General features: G+C 44.7%; 1 protein-coding gene across 14 annotated transcripts in view; it reads left to right on the top strand.

The window, feature by feature from the left end:
- Nucleotides 1-18625, top strand: part of CEP250 (centrosomal protein 250) — a 121387-nt gene that overhangs the window by 42416 nt on the left and 60346 nt on the right. For all 14 annotated transcript variants that reach the window (XM_073310071.2, XM_073310062.2, XM_073310065.2 and 11 more), the window contains 4 exons: nt 5164-5308; nt 5714-5860; nt 6056-6286; nt 13445-13638. In XM_073310071.2, the coding sequence (XP_073166172.1) occupies nt 5164-5308; nt 5714-5860; nt 6056-6286; nt 13445-13638 (717 nt within the window). The remainder of the gene's footprint in view (nt 1-5163; nt 5309-5713; nt 5861-6055; nt 6287-13444; nt 13639-18625) is intronic.

Here is an 18625-nt window from a genome sequence, read left to right as displayed (position 1 = left end):
CATATTCCGACCTATTCATGATGACAACAGCACCTCCTTTGTCAGCCTTTTTGATTATGATGTCAGAGTTGTTTCTGAGGCTGTGGATGGCATTATGTTCTGCACGGCTGAGGTTATGGGGCAAGTGATGCTGCTTTTCCACAATTTCAGCCCGTGCACGTCGGCGGAAGCATTCTATGTAGAAGTCCAGTCTGCTGTTTCGACCTTCAGGAGGAGTCCACCTAGAATCCTTCTTTTTGTAGTGTTGGTAGGGAGGCCTCTGTGGATTAGTATGTTGTTCAGAGGTATTTTGGAAATATTCCTTGAGTCGGAGACGTCGAAAATAGGATTCTAGGTCACCACAGAACTGTATCATGTTCATGGGGGTGGAGGGGCAGAAGGAGAGGCCCCGAGATAGGACAGCTGCTTCTGCTGGGCTGAGAGTATAGTTGGATAGGTTAACAATATTGCTGGGTGGGTTGAGGGAACCATTGCTGTGGCCCCTTGTAGCATGTAGTAGTTTAGAAAGTTTAGTGTCCTTTTTCTTTTGTAGAGAAGCAAAGTGTGTGTTGTAAATGGCTTGTCTAGTTTTAGTAAATTCCAGCCATGAGGAAGTTTGTGTGGAAGGTTGTTTTTTTATGAGAGTATCCATTTTTGAGAGCTCATTCTTAATCTTTCCCTGTTTGCTGTAGAGGATGTTGATCAGGTGATTCCACAGTTTCTTTGAGAGCGTGTGGCACAAGCTGTCAGTATAGCCTGTGTGGTATGTAGATTGTAATGGATTTTTTACCTTCAGTCCTTGCAGAGATTACTCCTGATTTTTGCTCTCTTTTCCCTGGGCTCACCCATCTCAGCCAGCCTGTGCTAGGCAAAAATGCACTGAAACCAGTGGTTGCTGGAGCGCTGAGCTTTCGGGACAATTTGTGGGAACCTGCTGGGCCCAGTTCTCTTCTCTCACTCCAGTGTTAATCAAGAGTAATTCCCCTATTGTCGGTGGAGTTACACCCATGAAAAACTAGTGTAAGCGACTAGAGAATCAGTTCCTTTGTGTCTTGCTGTCCTTGGCTTTGTACAAGTGTTGGCACTACCAAGAGTTAAACAGTCCAGCGGAATGGAGAGAAACAGCTCTTTGGTTCTGGATTTTTATGCTACACTTGGAGATCACTGGAACAGGCGCTAGATGATATCCAAATCAATAGACCTAGCTTACGTCTGGCCCAGCTGGTGCAGTCCACACTGCAGAGTGGCACGTGTAACGTGGCAAAATGCTTAATACCAACATTTCGCAATATACCAACATGAAATGTTTTCACATTGTATATTCTTAATTGTCAGAGTATCTCATAAAGGATTAAAATAGATTTCTATATTTTCATTTGAAATTTGCTGACCAGGTCAGTCTCTCACTGAAAGTTATGTAGCAGTAGATTGCATTCCCACACTTTTTACTGCACAGTGGGTAGGTATAAATGTATGTGAATTCCACTTGTAAGCTTTTGTACATACAGTGTAGCATCTAGTCTGCCTGGTAGAAGGTTTTAATTTGTAATTGCCTATGAAAAAGGTACTAGCCTTTGAAATATTCTAGACACTACCTTTTAATTCAGTGGCACTTGTGCACAGGTTAGTATTAGTGATAGAGATAACAGTACACAGCTTTGTATTGGGCTTCAGTCAAAGTGCTCACTAAACAAAAATGGCAATTTTTGATACTAACATATAATGTAGATCTATTTTATATCTAATTTTAGCACAGATCTGTATACTTGTACAGAATGAAAAGTGGTGGTGGCAATGCTAACAATATACTTTGGGAAGTTTACCTCTACAAGCCCCTTAAAGCTTACAACAAAGAGAGACTCTCCACAAATTTTGAAAAATGTGTTTGTCAAGAAAAATCAAAAGAGTACAAAACTGTCAAAACCCACCAGTGACGGACAGAATTCTGTGATGCTGTTGGCAGAAGCTAGGAGAGATTGATTGAATTAGTGGCTCCTGGATGAGTTTTCTAGTTTAGATGATGTGCCACCAATGCTCAGTCACAGGGGTTGCCATCAGAAATACACAAGCAAATTGAATTTGGCACACATCAGAGTTGTACTGAACCCAGAAAAGACAACAGACTCTGAATCTGATCAGAGAGCATTATGTTCTCCTGTTTCCATAACCACCAGAGCATGTACGTCCTCCAGCAACTGGTCCTGCTGTAGTGTTTGCTTGAGAAAACACACAAGACAAGAAACTTCTTAAAATAGAAACAATTGAAAGAGCAGCCAATGTCAGGGGGGTAGCACTTCAAAGAAGAGATGACGACATGTTGCACAGAATATCTGTGGAAGACTCGATTGCTAACGATGCAGTTTATCATTCAACATGGCTTTCTTCCTACTTGAGTAAAACAAATCTTAAAGCAAAACCATCTAGTTACATTGCAGCAATAGTCACCTTATGACATTGCATTTTATCAGCTGATTGAAGAGACAATTATTTGTTCTTCTCCTGGCCAGACAGCTGCAAAGATATAAAGCCCAGCTTCCCTCAGATGTAGAAACTGCAAGTTATTCTAGTAGCAAATTACAGGCAAAATTAGAAAAAACCCTGTGGTTCTGCAATTTCATTCCTTACACAGCATGGACTAGGCAAGTCTACAGTTGTTCTGTGCAGTACAATAAATTTAGCTGGTGCTGTCCAAACTGCTAGTCATCTGTAACAGGAATTTAAGTCATCCAAATGTTTTGTGGGTGTTCTTCTGGTAATTGAGCCTGATGAACAGCCTTCAAATGAAATATCCAAAATTAAACATCAGAATATTATCCACAGTCTTAAGAGACTGGAGCATAGGCGGTCTGGCCTACTGGTCGCAGGTGGGCTGGGGTCCACACGTCCAGTACAGTAGTCAGTGAGCAGGGGTTGGAGGAATCACAAAAGTTGGGCTCAAAGTCAGGCCGGGGTCAGAGACTGGAGATCAGAGGTAGTACCAGGCTGGAGTCAGGCTGGGATTGGAGGCTGGAGATCAGAAGACAAGGTGAGGCTTGGAGTTGCAGCAGTCCCAAAGTCTGTGCGGCTGCTCAAGCAACTTTCTGGGTCACCATACAGGGTTAAGTAGGGTGCTTGGCCAATCAGAGAGTCTCTTGGGTGGCACTTCATATGGCACCTACTCACCACAGTGTTCCCTTGCTGTCTCTCTGCATGGCTTCCTGGTTGTACTGAGGGAACATGAGCTGTCCCAGGTGCTGAAGACCTGGATTGTTGTACTCAGATCCTTACGCAAACCCAGGTGATTGTACTTTACTGAGGTCATCTACTTTTGTGTCCTGGGTCCCAGAGCTCGGGCCCCAGCCTGAGCCCGACCATCTATACATTAATTTTTAGCCACGTAGACCAATCCCTGGGAGCCTGAGTCAGATCACCTGATACAGATGTTTTGTTCCTAGCTATTTACTACTTTCCAAAAATGGAATACACAGATAGTATATTGGTTGAAACAGGCACCATTACCAGCACACCTGACAATTGTCACTCCATACCTGTGTATGCAATTTTTGACACACTCATTCCTGACTCCTGGAATTGTTTGTGGGGCACAGCCTTCCCTACTCAGCCTTCCATGCCATTTCGCAACCCCAGTGTGGCCTTCGAACCAAAACGTTTGCCCATCCCTGGCATAAGCTATAGAATTTTACTCAGTATTTCCTGAATTTAACACATTAACTTGTAATTTAATTTGAGTATCTCTTACAGTAAGCCATTTAGTCACACTTTAAGGATTTCAAGTGATGGAGAATTTACCGCATTCCTTGGCAATGTGTTCCAGGGGCTAATTACCCTCACTGTTAAACATTTGCTCATTTCCAGTTTGAATTTTACTGACCTCAGCTTCCAGTCATTGGATTTTGTTCTGCCTTTGAGTGCTAGACTGAAGAGCCCTCTAATATCTGATAGCTTCCCTGGTGTAGTCACTTACAGGCTGGTTGAATAGCTTAACCTACCCTTTTTGATAAATGAAGTAGATTGAACTTCTAGTCTCTCACTGTAAATTATTTTTTCAGACCACGAATCATTCATTTAGCTCTTCTTTGACTGTCTCCAGGGAAAAGGGAAAGGGAATAATGTGGTTTTATTTCATAGCAGCTTCACTTGACAACATCAAGTTGCATACAGCTTTTATACCACTGCCCATCACTGTAGTATCTGAAGGCCAGGTTTTTAAAGGTATTTATGTCCCTAAAGATGCCTGGTGGGATTTCAGAAGAGCCTAGACACCTTACTTCTGTTGACTTAAATGGGAGTGAGGCACCTCAGTGCCTAGTGGGACTTTCAAGAACACCTATCTGCATCTTTAGGGTCCACTTTTAAAAATATGGCTCAAGTACCTTCCACATAAGATTGAGAGCAATAACAAAATCTCTAGCAGACAAAGGGGCCTTTGGCACTTTTCCCTTTTCAGGGTAAAAACCTCTGCTTGGGGTAGGATTCTCTTTTTACATTTTATTAATTTACTTTTTTTGGTATTTTCTTAGGTTGAGTTGTTTCCAAGTTGGTATCTTATGGTTTGTTGGGGGTATTTTGGTATTTGAATGAGAGGAAATAGTATCACTTTGGGTAGATAAATTAAATGTATGTCCTGTGGGGTTTGCAAAGCTGGTTGACATCTGTTCTCTGAACTGTAGGGGTGGGAATGGAGCTCCATTTTTGAGCTAGCTCCCACCATCCTCTGAAGTGCTCAGAGCTCCCCCGAATCCTTTGGATAAAGGGGCTTGTGTCGTACTACTTTAGGCAACATGTATTCAGCTTGTGGAATTTGTAACTGAAGAAGGTCAGACAGTCAATACTGTGGCTGGATAATGTTATTAATCCTAAAATCAGGGTAATCCCACTGAGATGAGGAACATCTCCATGTCCAGCATTGCACAGCTGGCCAACTCCAGGACCTCTCAGCCACAGCAGAGACGGGGTGAGTGGCTCAAGCCAACAATGTCCTGGGACCCTGAGACTGAGACGGGCTGATGGAATTGGCTGGGATACAGCGGGTCTGGGATAGGAGTCATTTGGACATGACTTCTTGTTGCGTAGGATTTTGAAGCAATAATGCCTTTAAATCTAAAAGCTTCTCTGCTCTCTCCCCCACTTTCCACCATTGTGTGTGTGTGTGTCTGTCTGTCTTTCTCCCTCCCCTCCTCTCAGTCAGAAGGCTTTAGCTGCACTCGAAGCAAAGCATTCATTGTTAAAGAGCGAGTTGGTTGCCAGGAGGGAGGCGCTGGAGAAATCTCACCTTGATGGGGAGTTGATGAAGCAAGAGAAACATGAGCTTGCCATGGCACTGGAGAGGGTACGGGCTCATCTGTTATTCCCGGGCAGCATCAAACCCAGCTTCTTATTTCAAGAGAGAGTTCAAATAGCAGGCTCACCATACACTGCTCCATGCAGTATGAAAAGGCTAGATAGTGCTATCTCCCATAAGGGGACACCAGAATCAAGCCAGAAAAACTCTTTGGGGATAGAGGGATGGCTGAAAGAGGATTGGGAACCTGACTACACGGAAACAGGAATTGCTAGAGGATTAGGGGTGTGTATGGTGAGAGGGATGCACTTTGGGTATGAGGGAGGAGAATTGTCTTGGAGACACAGCTGATGTCAGGGATTTGGTATGGAAAAGGCGATCCTTGGGTTAAAGCAAGGGAAGCCTTTGAGGGGTTTTGTTTTCATCTCCTTCCTTTCTTCTTTGCCCTGCTAGGCAGAACAGTCAATTGCTGAGTTGACAGGTGTTCAGAATAAACTGAAGGCAGAAACTGCTGATCTGCATGATGTGGCTGAGAAGATGAGTGGCATTAATGAGGCACTAGCTTTGGATAAAATGCAGTTGAATCAGCTTGTCCTGCAGGTGAGTAGAGGTCTCCAAGGGAACCAGTGGTTGGGTTTATCTTGGTGAGGTCTCCTTCAAGCTTCTCCAGGGGATACTAGGGCTAACTGAGTGTGGACATGACATAGTGTTCTCTGCCCGGGGCAGGGGCCCAAAAAAGAGTATGTCTGCGTTCTCTGCTTCTTGATTTCCTTTTTGTTTTTTCCTTGACTGTAGTTGGAGCAGGAGAATCAGGCTTTGTCAAGCAAAGTGAAGGACATGCAGAAAGCAACAACCTCTGCGCAGGAGGAGCTGAGCCTGTCAGAAAGAGCAAATGAGGAGCTCTATGCAGAGAAAACCCATCTGGAGCAGTTGCTGCAGAAAGCTAAGGAGGTGCAGGAGGGACTGCAGGCAGAGTTGAGTGTGCTGAGAGATGAGAGAAAAGAGACCCATGAGGTGATGAGTCAGGTGAGAGAGACCTCCACAGGAATCTGGCAGCACGAGCACTGTGGTGCTGAGGCTGGGCGTGATGCTGCTGGGTTTTAGAACACCCTCAGCACGAAGACATCCAGTGCTGTTGGAAACAATACAGGGTCAGAGTTCACATGACTCTTGTGCATTTCCTACTGGGCATGTCTCAGACTGATGGTGAAGGGTGAGGTTTGCGATGACTCTCCATGTTTTCTTGGGAATTGAATTGTCCAATGGAGAGTATAGTGTATATAGTGAAGACGGTCACTTTCCACCCCAGAAACCCAAAGCTCTGTTTAAATATTAGTGAGTTCAGCCTCACAACCTCCCTGAGAGGGAGGGACACTAGCCCCATGTTATAGGAATCTGAGGCTGAAGATTGCACACAGGCCTATGGCAGAGCATGGAATAGGATCCAGTCTTGTCCCTTAACTACAGAAGCATTCTTCTAGCACTACCACTGCACCTGTCATTGCCCCAAGGAGAACTCACTGGGAAACGCTGTATATTGCAATAGGGGCCCATTTCATCCCTGCACCCAATGAATCTGCATTTTCTGATGAAAAATTCCTGACCTTCCCCCTTCTTAGGGGATTTCCCCAGGAGCTGGCTTGAGTAGTTTTTCAGTCTTATGACACTAGGGTAATGTAATGCAAGGTTCTGTACTAGGTCCAAAATGTCAGGAAGCATAAGGAATGGAATAGAAAATATGGAAAATGTAATACCCTTGTATAAATCAGCAATCTGGCCTCCACTGGATATTGTATGCAGTACCAGTCACCCCATTTCAAAAGGATATTGCACAATTAAAGAGGGCTCTGAGAGAGGTGATGGTGAGAACAGTTAGGGGCCTGGAAAAACTCCTATGAAGAGAGGTTGAGAAGATTGTCATTGTTTACATTAGGGAGGAGACATCAGAAGAATATATAAAATACTGAATGGTCTATAGAAGGGAGATTTAGTTACCCTGACTCCTAACTCAAGAACAAGGGCAGATTCAGTGAAATGAGACAGTGGTAAATTGATAAAAGGAAATGCTTGTTCACACAGTGTGTATTTAGAGTATGGAACTCCATTGCCACAGGATTCTACCACTGAGGCCAAGGACTTAGCAGAGTAACAGAGAGGACATTTATATGGATGACCAGAATATTGAGAGTTACAATAGTAACTACTAAGAAGGGTGATGGAAGGGCTATAAAGCTTCTTGCATTGGGGTTGAAGCCAGTCTCTAACACTTCTGGATTTGGAGGAAACTCCCCTGGGGGGATTATCCTATGGGCAGGGATTCATGCACTTTTCTTTGGTGTGTCTTGCACCTTTCTCTGAAGCAGCTGGCATTGGTCAGTGTCAGAGAGAGGATAGTGGCCTGGATGGACCATTGGTCTGATCTACTCTGGCAATTCTTGTGTTCCTACAGATTATTTTGGCCCTGGGAATCCCGTGGGCCCTTGCTCCTCACTTCCCCTGCCTGCAGCTCCTGGGAATGATTTATAAATGCCCACGCTTTCTAGGAGAGCCAAGGGTAGCGGGCCTTAAGCAGCCTTTGTTACTCACTCCAAGCTGACCAGGATGATACTGCTGCCTCCTGTCTTGACTTATTAGTTAGCTCCTTCGGGGTACCCTGCCTTGATTACTTGCCATAAATGAGTGCTTATCTCATTGCCTGTTATAAATGACTTGTCATTTAATACCTTGTCCTCTGTCTCTGCTTACCACTCTACAGCCACCACCATGCTTCTTTCACTCATCTTCTGGATCCACTCGTCACTTGTCCTCATCCAGTTCTCCCCTTCCCAACCTCATTCTCACAAATCTTCTTACCTTCTCCTTGTCCTGTCTTCAGCAACATGTCTCCTAGGCAATGCCTTCCTCCCATCCCATCGTCACCCTCACCCCACTGACTGCAAGCTGAGCCACCTCATTTCATAGAATCATAGAAGATTAGGGTTGGAAAAGACCTCAGGAGGTCATCTAGTCCAACACCCTGCTCAAAGCAGGACCAACCCCAACTAAATCATCCCAGTCAGGGCTTTGTCAAGCTGGGCCTTAAAACCTCTAAGATGGAGATTCCACCACCTCCCTAGGTAACCCATTCCAGTGCTTCATCGCCCTCCTAGTGAAATAGTTTTTCTTAATATCCAACCTAGACCTCCCCCACTGCAACTTGAGACCATTGCTCCTTGTTCTGTCATCTGCCACCACTGAGAATAGCCTAGCTCCATCCTCTTTGGAACCCACCTTCAGGTAGTTGAAGGCTGCTATCAAATCCCACCTCACTCTTCTTTTCTGCAGACTAAATAAGCCCAGTTCCCTCAGCTTCTCCTCATAAGTCATGTGCCCCACCCCTCTGATCATTTTCGTCGCTCTCCGCTGGACTCTCTCCAATTTGTTCACATCCTTTTTATAGTGGGGGGCCCAAAACTGAATGCAATACTCCAGATGTGGCCTCACCAGTGCCGAATAGAGGGGAATAATAATTTCCCTTGATCTGCTGGCAATACTGTACTAATGCAGCCCAATACGCCGTTAGCCTTCTTGGCAACAAGGCCACACTGTTGACTCTTATCCAGCTTCTTGTCCACTTTAATCCCCAGATCCTTTTCTGCAGAACTGCCACTTAGCCAGTTGGTCCCCAACCTGTAGCAGTACATGGGATTCTTCTGTCTTAAGTGCAAGACTCTGCATTTGTCCTTGTTGAACCTTATCAGATTTCTTTTGGCCCAATCCTCCAATTTGTCTAGGTCACTCTGGACCCTATCCCTACTCTCCAGCATATCTACCTCTCCCCCCAGCTTAGTGTCATCCGCAAACTTGCTGAGGGTGCAATCCATCCCATCATCCAGATAATTAATGAAGATGTTGAACAACACTGGCTCCAGGACCGACCTCTGGGGCACTCTGCTTGATACCAGCTGCCAACTAGACATCGAGTTGTTGATCACTATCCATTTAGCCTGACAATCTAGCCAGCTTTCTATCCACCTTATAGTCCATTCATCCAATCCATACTTTTTTAACTTGCTGGCAAGAATACTGTGGGAGACCATATCAAAAGCTTTGCTAAAGTCAAGGTATATCACATCCACCACTTTCCCCATATCCACAGAGCAAGTTGTTTCATCATAGAAGGCAATCAGGTTGGTCAGGCATACTTGCCCTTGGTGAATCCATGTTGACTGTTCCTGATCCCCTTCCTCTCCTCCAGGTGCTTCAAAATGGATTACTTGAGGACCTGCTCCATGATTTTTCCAGGGACTGAGGTGAGGCTGTAGTTTCCAGGATCCTCCTTCTTCCCTTTTTAAAAGATGGGCACTATATTTGCCTTTTTCCAGTCGTCCGGGACCTCCCCCGATCGCTACAAGTTTTCAAAGGTAATGGCCAATGGCTCTGCAGTCACATCCGCCAACTCCCTCAGCACCCTCAAATGCATTACATCTGGCCCCATGGACTTGTGTATGTCCAGCTTTTCTAAATAGTCCTTAACCTGTTCTTTCACCACTGAGGGCTGCTTACTTCCTCCCCATACTGTGCTGCCCAGTGCAGCAGTCTGGGAGCTGACCTTGTCTGTGAAGACTGAGGCAAAAAAAGCATTGAGTACTTCAGCTTTTTCCACATCCTCTGTCACTAGGTTCCCATTCAGTAAGGGTCCCACACTTTCCCTGACCTTCTTTTTGTTGCTAACATACCTATAGAAGCCCTTCTTGTTACCTTCACATTCCCTACTAGTTGCAACTCCAGTTGTGCTTTGGCCTTCCTGATTATACCCCTGCAGCTCGAGCAATACTTCTCCCTAGTCATCTGTCCAAGTTTCCTTCTTGTAAGCTTCCTTTTTGTGTTCAAGCTCACCGAAGATTTCTCTGTTAAGCCAAGCTGGTCTCTTGCCATATTTACTATTCTTTCTGCACATCGGGAGGGTTTGTTGCTGCGCCCTCAATCAGGCTTCTTTAAAATACAGCCAGCTTTCCTGGACTCCTTTCCTCCTCATATTAGCCTCCCAGAGGATCCTGCCCATCAGTTCCCAGAGGGAGTCAAAGTCTGCTTTTCTGAAATCCAGGGTCCATGTTCTGCTGCTCTCCTTTCTTCCTTGTGTCAGAATCCGGAACTCGAGTTGACATCATCCAATCCAAATCTAGTGCTGGGCAGCGTTGCACATTGCTGGTTTGGAGCCATAGCCTCTCGCCCTGTGAGAGCTGGTTGCTGGTCAGTGCTTTCTTATCTCTAGCTGCATAGCTGACAGCTTGTGCAAACTTTCCCGCTCACCGGGAATTTCCTTTCCTGCTCTGCCTTCACTCCCAAGCAACAGCACCTTTTCTTTAAGTGGCTTTGATCTCTTCTTCACTGCTGTCCCGGATTAGTGGCTGCTTTCCATCCCTCTGTCTCCCCCTCCTGGTGCATATAACTGGCTGCTCTGGAGGAGCCGTACTTTACTGTTCGCTGATTTGCTGCACCTTCCCGTTACCCTGGAGCCCAGCCTCATTCAGGGGACGGCTATTAGCTTTGCCTCCATGCACTCAGGCACAGCCAAACTCTGTTTGGAATACTGAGGGTTGCTTGTGAAAAAGAAATGCTGGCTTAGTATTTCCATTATGCCACTGGCATGAGAACTATTGAGTTCTCCCCTGGGAAGCCATCGTGGCAATAAACCCTCTCAAAGTAGCAAATGTTTTTTTAAGAAGGATTGCCAAATGCTCACGAGCAGGGAAACATTATAGTAAGAGCTTGGAAATCAGTCTCTCCCCTACCTGCAGCCTTGTAGTGGTTAGTTACACCAGAATGGTATTTAGTGGTGGGAGAGTGGCTTATCTTTCTGTCTTGGTAACATGGCCATTGCCTCAGTGTCTGTTGATGATAAGTGGGTTTTACCTCTCTAGCCAAACCAACAACTCCTATATCCCTCATTCTCTGGGTCACAGCCCTCCTTGGAGGGTCTGTTTCAGTCTTCATCTGTCTCCTGCGTATATCACCACAGCTGTGCCAGCCCCTCAGAGTTGAAGAGCGGCAGCTCTTGCTCTCACTTTAGAAAGCTCAAGCCTTGGTGCTAGTTATATGGCTGTCAGGTCCAACCCCAAACCCTCCCAGTTTCTTTTCCCCAAGGCTACTTCCTTCACTCTACCACCAACCCTCAACTTCCCAAGGTCTGGGTCTCAAGGGAAACTCCTACTCCTCAGTGTACTTTATGCAGCTGTCTGTGGGGCCTCCTCCTGAGCTCTTTTTATAGGATTCTTCTAAGCCTCTTGCAGGCCTTTTGCCTGGAGAGGCCTCAAACTTCTGCTTCTGTCCATGTCCAAAGAGAGATCCATAGCAAATCTTGCTCCCTCCCTCATCATTCCTTTACTGAGGTGAGAGAACCCTTTATAAAGTCTCATTTTCCAGCATTCTTTGCTGGAAAGCTTACAGCTCCCAAGATTCCATTTATTCTGGGTTGTAACAGAGCAGAGCTGTAGCCTGCCTTAGAGGGCCATCATGCCCTATTACAGGTGGAAATGGAGTATCGGATGTACCTGTTTTCAAAATTAACCAATAAACTTTTAGGAAAGGAGGTAACACAACTTTGATTATGTAGGAGCCCTTCCTCAAGCCCTGAGGAAGAAGAGAAGAGAGAAATTAACAGACAATTTAAACTGACGCTGAACTAATTTTATTTTAGTATATCGAAAAGAAAATTTGTGAGAATCACGGGTCAGTGGAGTAGAATGGGGAATTTGTCTTCACTTGTTTGATTGTTTCAAAATCTGCTATACTAATTTTGGGTATTATAATATAGGTTAGGTTTGTTATCTTATTTCATTTTAAGCCTTTTCTTTGTTTGATAATCTGAGGTTTTGTGTACTGTGCTTTGTTTGACAAATACCCAACTGGCATGCTATGATGAAAGAAAAGCTATATAGCTTGGATTAGTATCCAAGCTTGGCTGTCTGTTGGAAATGTGTAGGTGCTGTGTAGCACCTGTGGTCAGGACTATGTTATAAACCAAAAGCCTTGTTGGTGCAGGCACGTTTGCAGTCTGCCATCTCCCCACCCTCATAACTTGGCCACATCAAACTGATTTTCACAGAGTGGTGGAAGACACTTCTCATCCCCAAGAGCTGTTCCCCTGCCAAAACTAAGCTATTTACACCCAGCCACTTAAAAGAAAAGTGGGATCAAATTGTCATTTTTTAAGAATGGAGAAGCATATTTATTTATTATTCTCCTCAGTCTCACAAATACCTAAATTGTCTTTGCTCAAACTTTTCAAAAAGTCACCTTCAGGCATACTTTCAGCAGGACTCTCAAAAGATTTCAGCTTGAAAGGTGAAAGCTTTGGAAAGTTTAATACAGGATCTTTGCATGGAAACACTTAGGCAGGCTTAGCCATATGTGTTGGTAGTGCTGGAACTAATGTTAAAATTGTCTGATACACAGGTTAAGGAACAAGTGTCTGTACTTCTGGGCATAATGCTTAAATTATCCAAAAGTATAAAGTCTGGTTTAAAAGTCATAAAATACATATAAAACATAATCTGCAATACTCCAAATTAAGGTTAATAAATTCAGCAATACAGTTAAAAGTATTAGCATCCAAATATTTGGGCACATCACTCATAAGAGGTTATACTAAGAGTAGATTATGGAAAGCAAATATAGCAATGAGTGTAGATTGTCCCTCAGTAATTGAGAATTTAGGATAGGTTGTCCTTCAGTAAATACAATCCACCACAGAAGTATTTCAGTTACTTTCCTGACTTCACTTCTCAATGGCACTCCAGCTCATGTCTCCTGGTATTGCCGATGTTTGGTGATCTGTTCTAAATAGATGTCCCTCAACTACCTGATTGTGTCCGATACCATGAGTTGCCGTATCAGCTGAGCGTAGCACTGATCAATTCCACATTCCCACAACACTCACTCATTACTGGGGCCCCATGTGCCCAGGGACCAGAGCTATAGTATTATCCCAAGCAACAAATATGGACATAGACATCATTTCCAAATTGTCATTTTCAGGTCTGGTTGTCTCCTGGTACATCAGTGTACAGTGACACTATGAAGGGAGATTATCTCAGTCCTTCAGCCCTCTCCTCTGGCTAGCTCAAGAGCAAAGCTGATGAGTTCTGGAGAGTACCTTGGCTAGTAGTAGGAGCTCATTTCCTCCTTTCCCCCCATTTTCAGATGTGTCGCCAGGAGGAGTCATCCAGCACTGACTTGGAGAAAACACGGCTGGAGTCAAGTCGCCGTGGAGATGCACTGGCTAAAGTATCCAGAGAAAAGGAAGCCCTGGTGCGTGAGAAGGCAGCACTGGAGGTGCGACTAGGGGCTGTGGAACGGGACAGACGGAGCCTTTCAGAGCAGCTGGCAGAGCTCAGGTGAGGTTGGGGAAAGGACCTTGTGCAGCACACAGATATATTTGTTGGATCTAGTTGTAATGTCACTCGGCACTGGGTAGCTGGAGTAGTATAACTTGGGTCGACTTACCCGCATAGTGAAGACATGCCCTGAGAGAGTGCTTTCCATTTGAGTATCACTGTATGTTTTGCAAACAGCCTCACCACCTCTGGGAGGTAGGGCCATTTTAATATCCATGTTCCAGGGCCAGGGTTCTCTCAGCCAGACAGCAACTCAGTAGGAGTCACAAGAGAAAACCCGAAGTCTCAGTGAGGGTTTATTTTTGGTGCAAGCTTAACAAACTGAAGCAGAAGTATCTGCGCATGTCCCTTTCCTGCTACATAGTACTACGTAAACTCCCAAACAATCCAGTATAATTCTTCAGTATCTGGTTCCTCAGCTCTGACACAGTGAGCTGCCCCAGGCCATCCTCTTTGGCACAAGCTGTTTGCTTGGATCCAAGTGCTTATCAGGATTATAGAATGGAGTCTGAGGCTTCAGAGGCTGTTTTCTGCAGGCTGCACTGTTCTGTTGATTGAGCAGATCCCATTCCCTGATTACAACACCACGGATTTTGGAGCAGGCACTTCTGGATCCAAGGCTTTGACCTGAGGACAGTCAGAGTCAGTCCCACATCCGACTGAGATGGAGCTAGAGACTTACTCTGAAGGTGCTGGGAACCCAGAAACCTTCAGGAATCCATTTCTATGTTTGCTTATGTTGGTCATGATGGGGGTCGTAGAAGTGTGCCACAGACAGAGATTCCATTTTCCCCTTGGTCCTCTCCAGCCTCTTTTGATTTCTAGTCCTTCCCTATTTTATGGATCCTTTATTCCTGAGCCTTGCTGACCTGTAAGAACAGGCATCAAGGAGAAATTGTTCAGTCCTGATAGAAGCCTCCCTCGGGATGCAGGAGCAGGCAAATGCTGGACACAGTGTTGGTATATAATACTCTAAATACTTTTATTGATTACAATTTAAACCCCACTTACTCCACATTCATACCCCTTTCAGACTGCATCAGAGTCTGACTATTAGAATGAAGTCCCGATGGCCAGTCAAGGTCCGCTTCCAGTCATAAGGTGTGGGGAGCCGACGTTGCACACCTCTTCAAAATTAGGGCTCTGGATGAATGTCTGACTCCAAATTCAGATATCATAGACAACTATATATAGTCCATTCCATTGCATCATCAGTCCTTTATCTTTGCCCAGAAAACAGTCCTGGGCAGGCTGCCATAATCCAAGGCGTTTCATTTCCCCCTTTTTTGTCCACAGCGCCACAGCTATAGCCAATACATTGCCGTGACAACACCACCGATGTTATTCCTTGTTCTGCTGATTCTTTGTCTTTCCCATGGACATAAAAAGTTGTTTTGCATGGAACAGTCCTTGACTGTTTGCAGCCTTAAATCCTCACTTCGGTTGCCAGCACGCAACCCACATACTCATCTCAAGCATACTTCACACACACTAGGCCCGCTGGCCTATAACGTATTATAACGTATTCATATATATATGTGTCACAACATATATGGTTATATCCCAACAATATTACACTCTTTTTCTGCTGTATCAGGATCAAATATCTGAGTGATCATCTGATCCAGAGAGAGTTTACTGTTAGTTTGCATGTTGCCATGGAAGAGTATGATTCTTCTTAAGAATCTGGGCTACCAGAATAATTCAGGGAATGAAGAGCCTATTTTATGAGAGGAGACAAAGGGCTTGGTTTGTTTAGCCTATCAAAATGAAGGCTGAAAGGGGATCTGATTGTTCTCTGTAAATAAATTAGGGGGTAAACACCAGGGAGGGAGAGGAACTGTTTAAAATAAAGGACAGTGTTGGCACAAGAAGAAATGGGTATAAACTGGCCATGAATAGATTTAGGCTGGAAATTAAAAGAAGGTTTCTAGCCATCAGAGGAATGAGGTTCTAGAGCAGTCTTTCAATAGGAATTGTGGGGGCAAGAAACCCAGTTAATTTTAAGATAGTTCTTGATAAATTTATGACTGAGATTAGGTGATGTGGTTGCCTTCAATAATAGGGGACTAGACTTGATGGCTCAGGAGGTCCCTTCCAGACCTGTGCTCCGATGTGAGGAAAAGGAGTATTGTGTCCAATTTTGGGTCCCCCACTACAGGAAAGATGTAGACAAATTGGAGGGAGTCAAGTGGAGGGCAAAAAAAATGATTAGGGGGCTGGGGTACATGACTTATGAGGAGAGGCTGAGGGAACTGGGCTTATTTAGTCTGCAGAAAAGAAGAGCGAGGGGAGATTTGATAGCAACTTTCAACTACCTGAAGGGGAGTTCCAAAGAGGATGGACCTACGCTGTTCTCAGTCATGGCAGTTGACAGAACAAGGAGCAATGGTCTCAAGTTGCAGTGGGGGAGGTCTAGGTTGGATATCAGGAAAAACTGTTTCAGTGGGATGGTGGTGAAGCACTGGAATGGGTTACCTAGGGAGATGGTGGAATCTCCATCCTTAGAGGTTTTTAAGGCCAGGCTTGCGAAAGCCCTGGCTGGGATGATTTAGTTGGGGTTGGCCCAGCTTTGAGATCCTGAGGTCTCTTCCAACCATAATCTATGATTCTATGAAGAGGAACGGGAGAATCATAGATTCCAGGGCCAGATGGGACCATTGTAATCATCTTTTGATAGGATCCCTGGGGTGCAGCCTGGGACTGTGGGACCACTGTGCCCCCTTAACTCTCCAGCCTGGGCTGTCTCTCGCAATGCTTTGCAAGTAACACACAGCAAACCCCTCCAGGCGCTATTATCACTCAGCACAACAGCATGTGGAGCCCCACACCCACCTGGATGCATGAATGCTCCCAGAGCCACTCATGAATCACACAGAGAAAGGCACCAGCCAGATTCCCTCAGCTCCCAGCCTTGTACCTCAGGAATATACCGTCTTGCGCTGCTCGAGACCCTTTCTTGAGGAATGCAAATTTATTAATTGGTTCACCACTTCATCAATGGAAAGTGGATATACACCAGCCTTTATAAATCTGAGCAAATTTACCAAACACTTCAGGCAAGCTGATTGGTAAAGGTAAACAGTTAAACAAATGTATTGACTACAAAAGAAGGATTTTAAGTGATAAGCAAAAAGTCAGAGTTAGCTACCAAAGAAAATAAAATAAAAACACGCAATCTAAACTCTCAACCTTGTTAGACTAGGCAACATCTAGATTAAGATATCACCCCACTGGATATTGCAGTTCATAGTACACAGGTTTTCCCCTAGAAATCTGGGCCAGTCTCCTCTGTTGGAGTCTTCAGGCTTCTGAGTGTCCTTGTTGCTTGCAGCATAGATGGGGGAAGGAGAAAGGGCATGTATGGAGCCACTGTGTTCTGTTTTAGACCCCTAGTCCCATGTGCTTGGAGAACACAAGACCAGACATATCTGGTGGGCATTGCTGAGTCCCCAGGCAAAGTTGAGCAATTCCCCTGGTGTGGCTTTGTGCAAGTGAGTCATTGCATTGTAGCTCCTTGCTGGACAATGGCTGTTGATGGTGGTTCGACACCCACCCAGGCGTTGGTTACTTTCTTTGCTGTTGTCTCAGAGTCTCTGGGGAGCTAACATCTGGCTGATTCCCCAACTTATAGCATGTTTTAGTGACAACCATACAACACAATCTCATAACTTCATATGTGCTAATGATATACATATTTAGACAGAACAGTGACTTTCAGCAGATCATAACCTACTCCTGATACCTCACATGGCCTGCTTTATAGCAATATCACAATTATATATAAATAAAGAATATGCAGGTTACAGGGTGCTCCCCCAAGGTACAGAATTTCACACATCTAGTCCAACCTCCTGTGTAACAAAGGTCATAGAACTTCCTCAAAATAATCCCTAGAGTTTATCTTGTAGAAAAAAAAGAGATAGTTACTGGACCTAGAGAACAAGCTGTTCTGTCTTCTGCCTCTCTTGTGAAGTGGTTAGAAATAGTTCTTCATCCCCTCTAGGTGATTTTTAGAGGCTTCCAGAAATGGCTAGGTTATATTGGTAATGCCTTTGACTTTGAGTTGTCAATCATGCTGGAGAAATATAATTGACTTTTGACTTTATGAAACTCAAGAATAGGGTTAATTTAGCCATCCTGATAAATAAGGACCTCCTGGAACAAGCCTGAGTTCTGGATTTACTCCATCTTCTGTATGCCCAGGATCTATATTGGGGGATGACATGCTGAAATGTGTATCGCAATTTATCAGGCTCTATTTCTATGTTACAATTTTTTTTTCTGGGATTCACCTACCTTTCCTGGAACAGTTCCAGAGGAGACTACAGCCACATCCAAATCCATTGTCCAGATGACAGAAGATTCTGAATCTTGAGCTTAGAGCTCTGTACAGTGATTCAGACAGCTTTTTGCTCTCTCATCATTGCTACCTTCATCAATGTACCTTCATCAATGTACAAGCTAAACAGAGGACTTACTGTTTGACGGACCAAACCTTTTCAGTAGGAAAACTGATGAGACAGTGGAAAAACTAGCAATCTCTAGGTTTATATAGTCCTTATTAGAAGAGATCAGTTCCCTTCCTTTGCCAATGCCAACATCAGTCACAGCAGGTGATAGGGCAGGTTTCAGAGATCCTTTGATAGGCAGAAGTCAAAGCACTTCAGAGAAGACACCAAGAGCTGCTGCTGTTTCTACAGGTGCATCTTAATCCTCCACGCTACAAATCAAATGGGGCTACTAGCGGATGTTGGCTCACTTTCCATTCTGGAGTAATTTCCTTCTGGGTTTCTGTTTGGGGACTGACTTTCCTTCTTCCTTGAAGTACAGAGTACAGTTACTAATGGATCCTGGAGATAGTAGAATCAGGTTATGCCATTCAGTTGCACTCAGTTTCCCTTTCTGATCCCTTTACGGGCATCCTTCTCAGGAGAAAGTGCTAAGGGATATAGTCCCATCATTCTCAGTCTGGGAGCCATAGAAG

Source organism: Lepidochelys kempii, chromosome 13, assembly GCF_965140285.1.
Source record: "Lepidochelys kempii isolate rLepKem1 chromosome 13, rLepKem1.hap1, whole genome shotgun sequence".
In the NCBI taxonomy this organism is placed as follows: domain Eukaryota; kingdom Metazoa; phylum Chordata; order Testudines; family Cheloniidae; genus Lepidochelys; species Lepidochelys kempii.
This window is presented reverse-complemented; position numbering and strand designations above follow the sequence as displayed.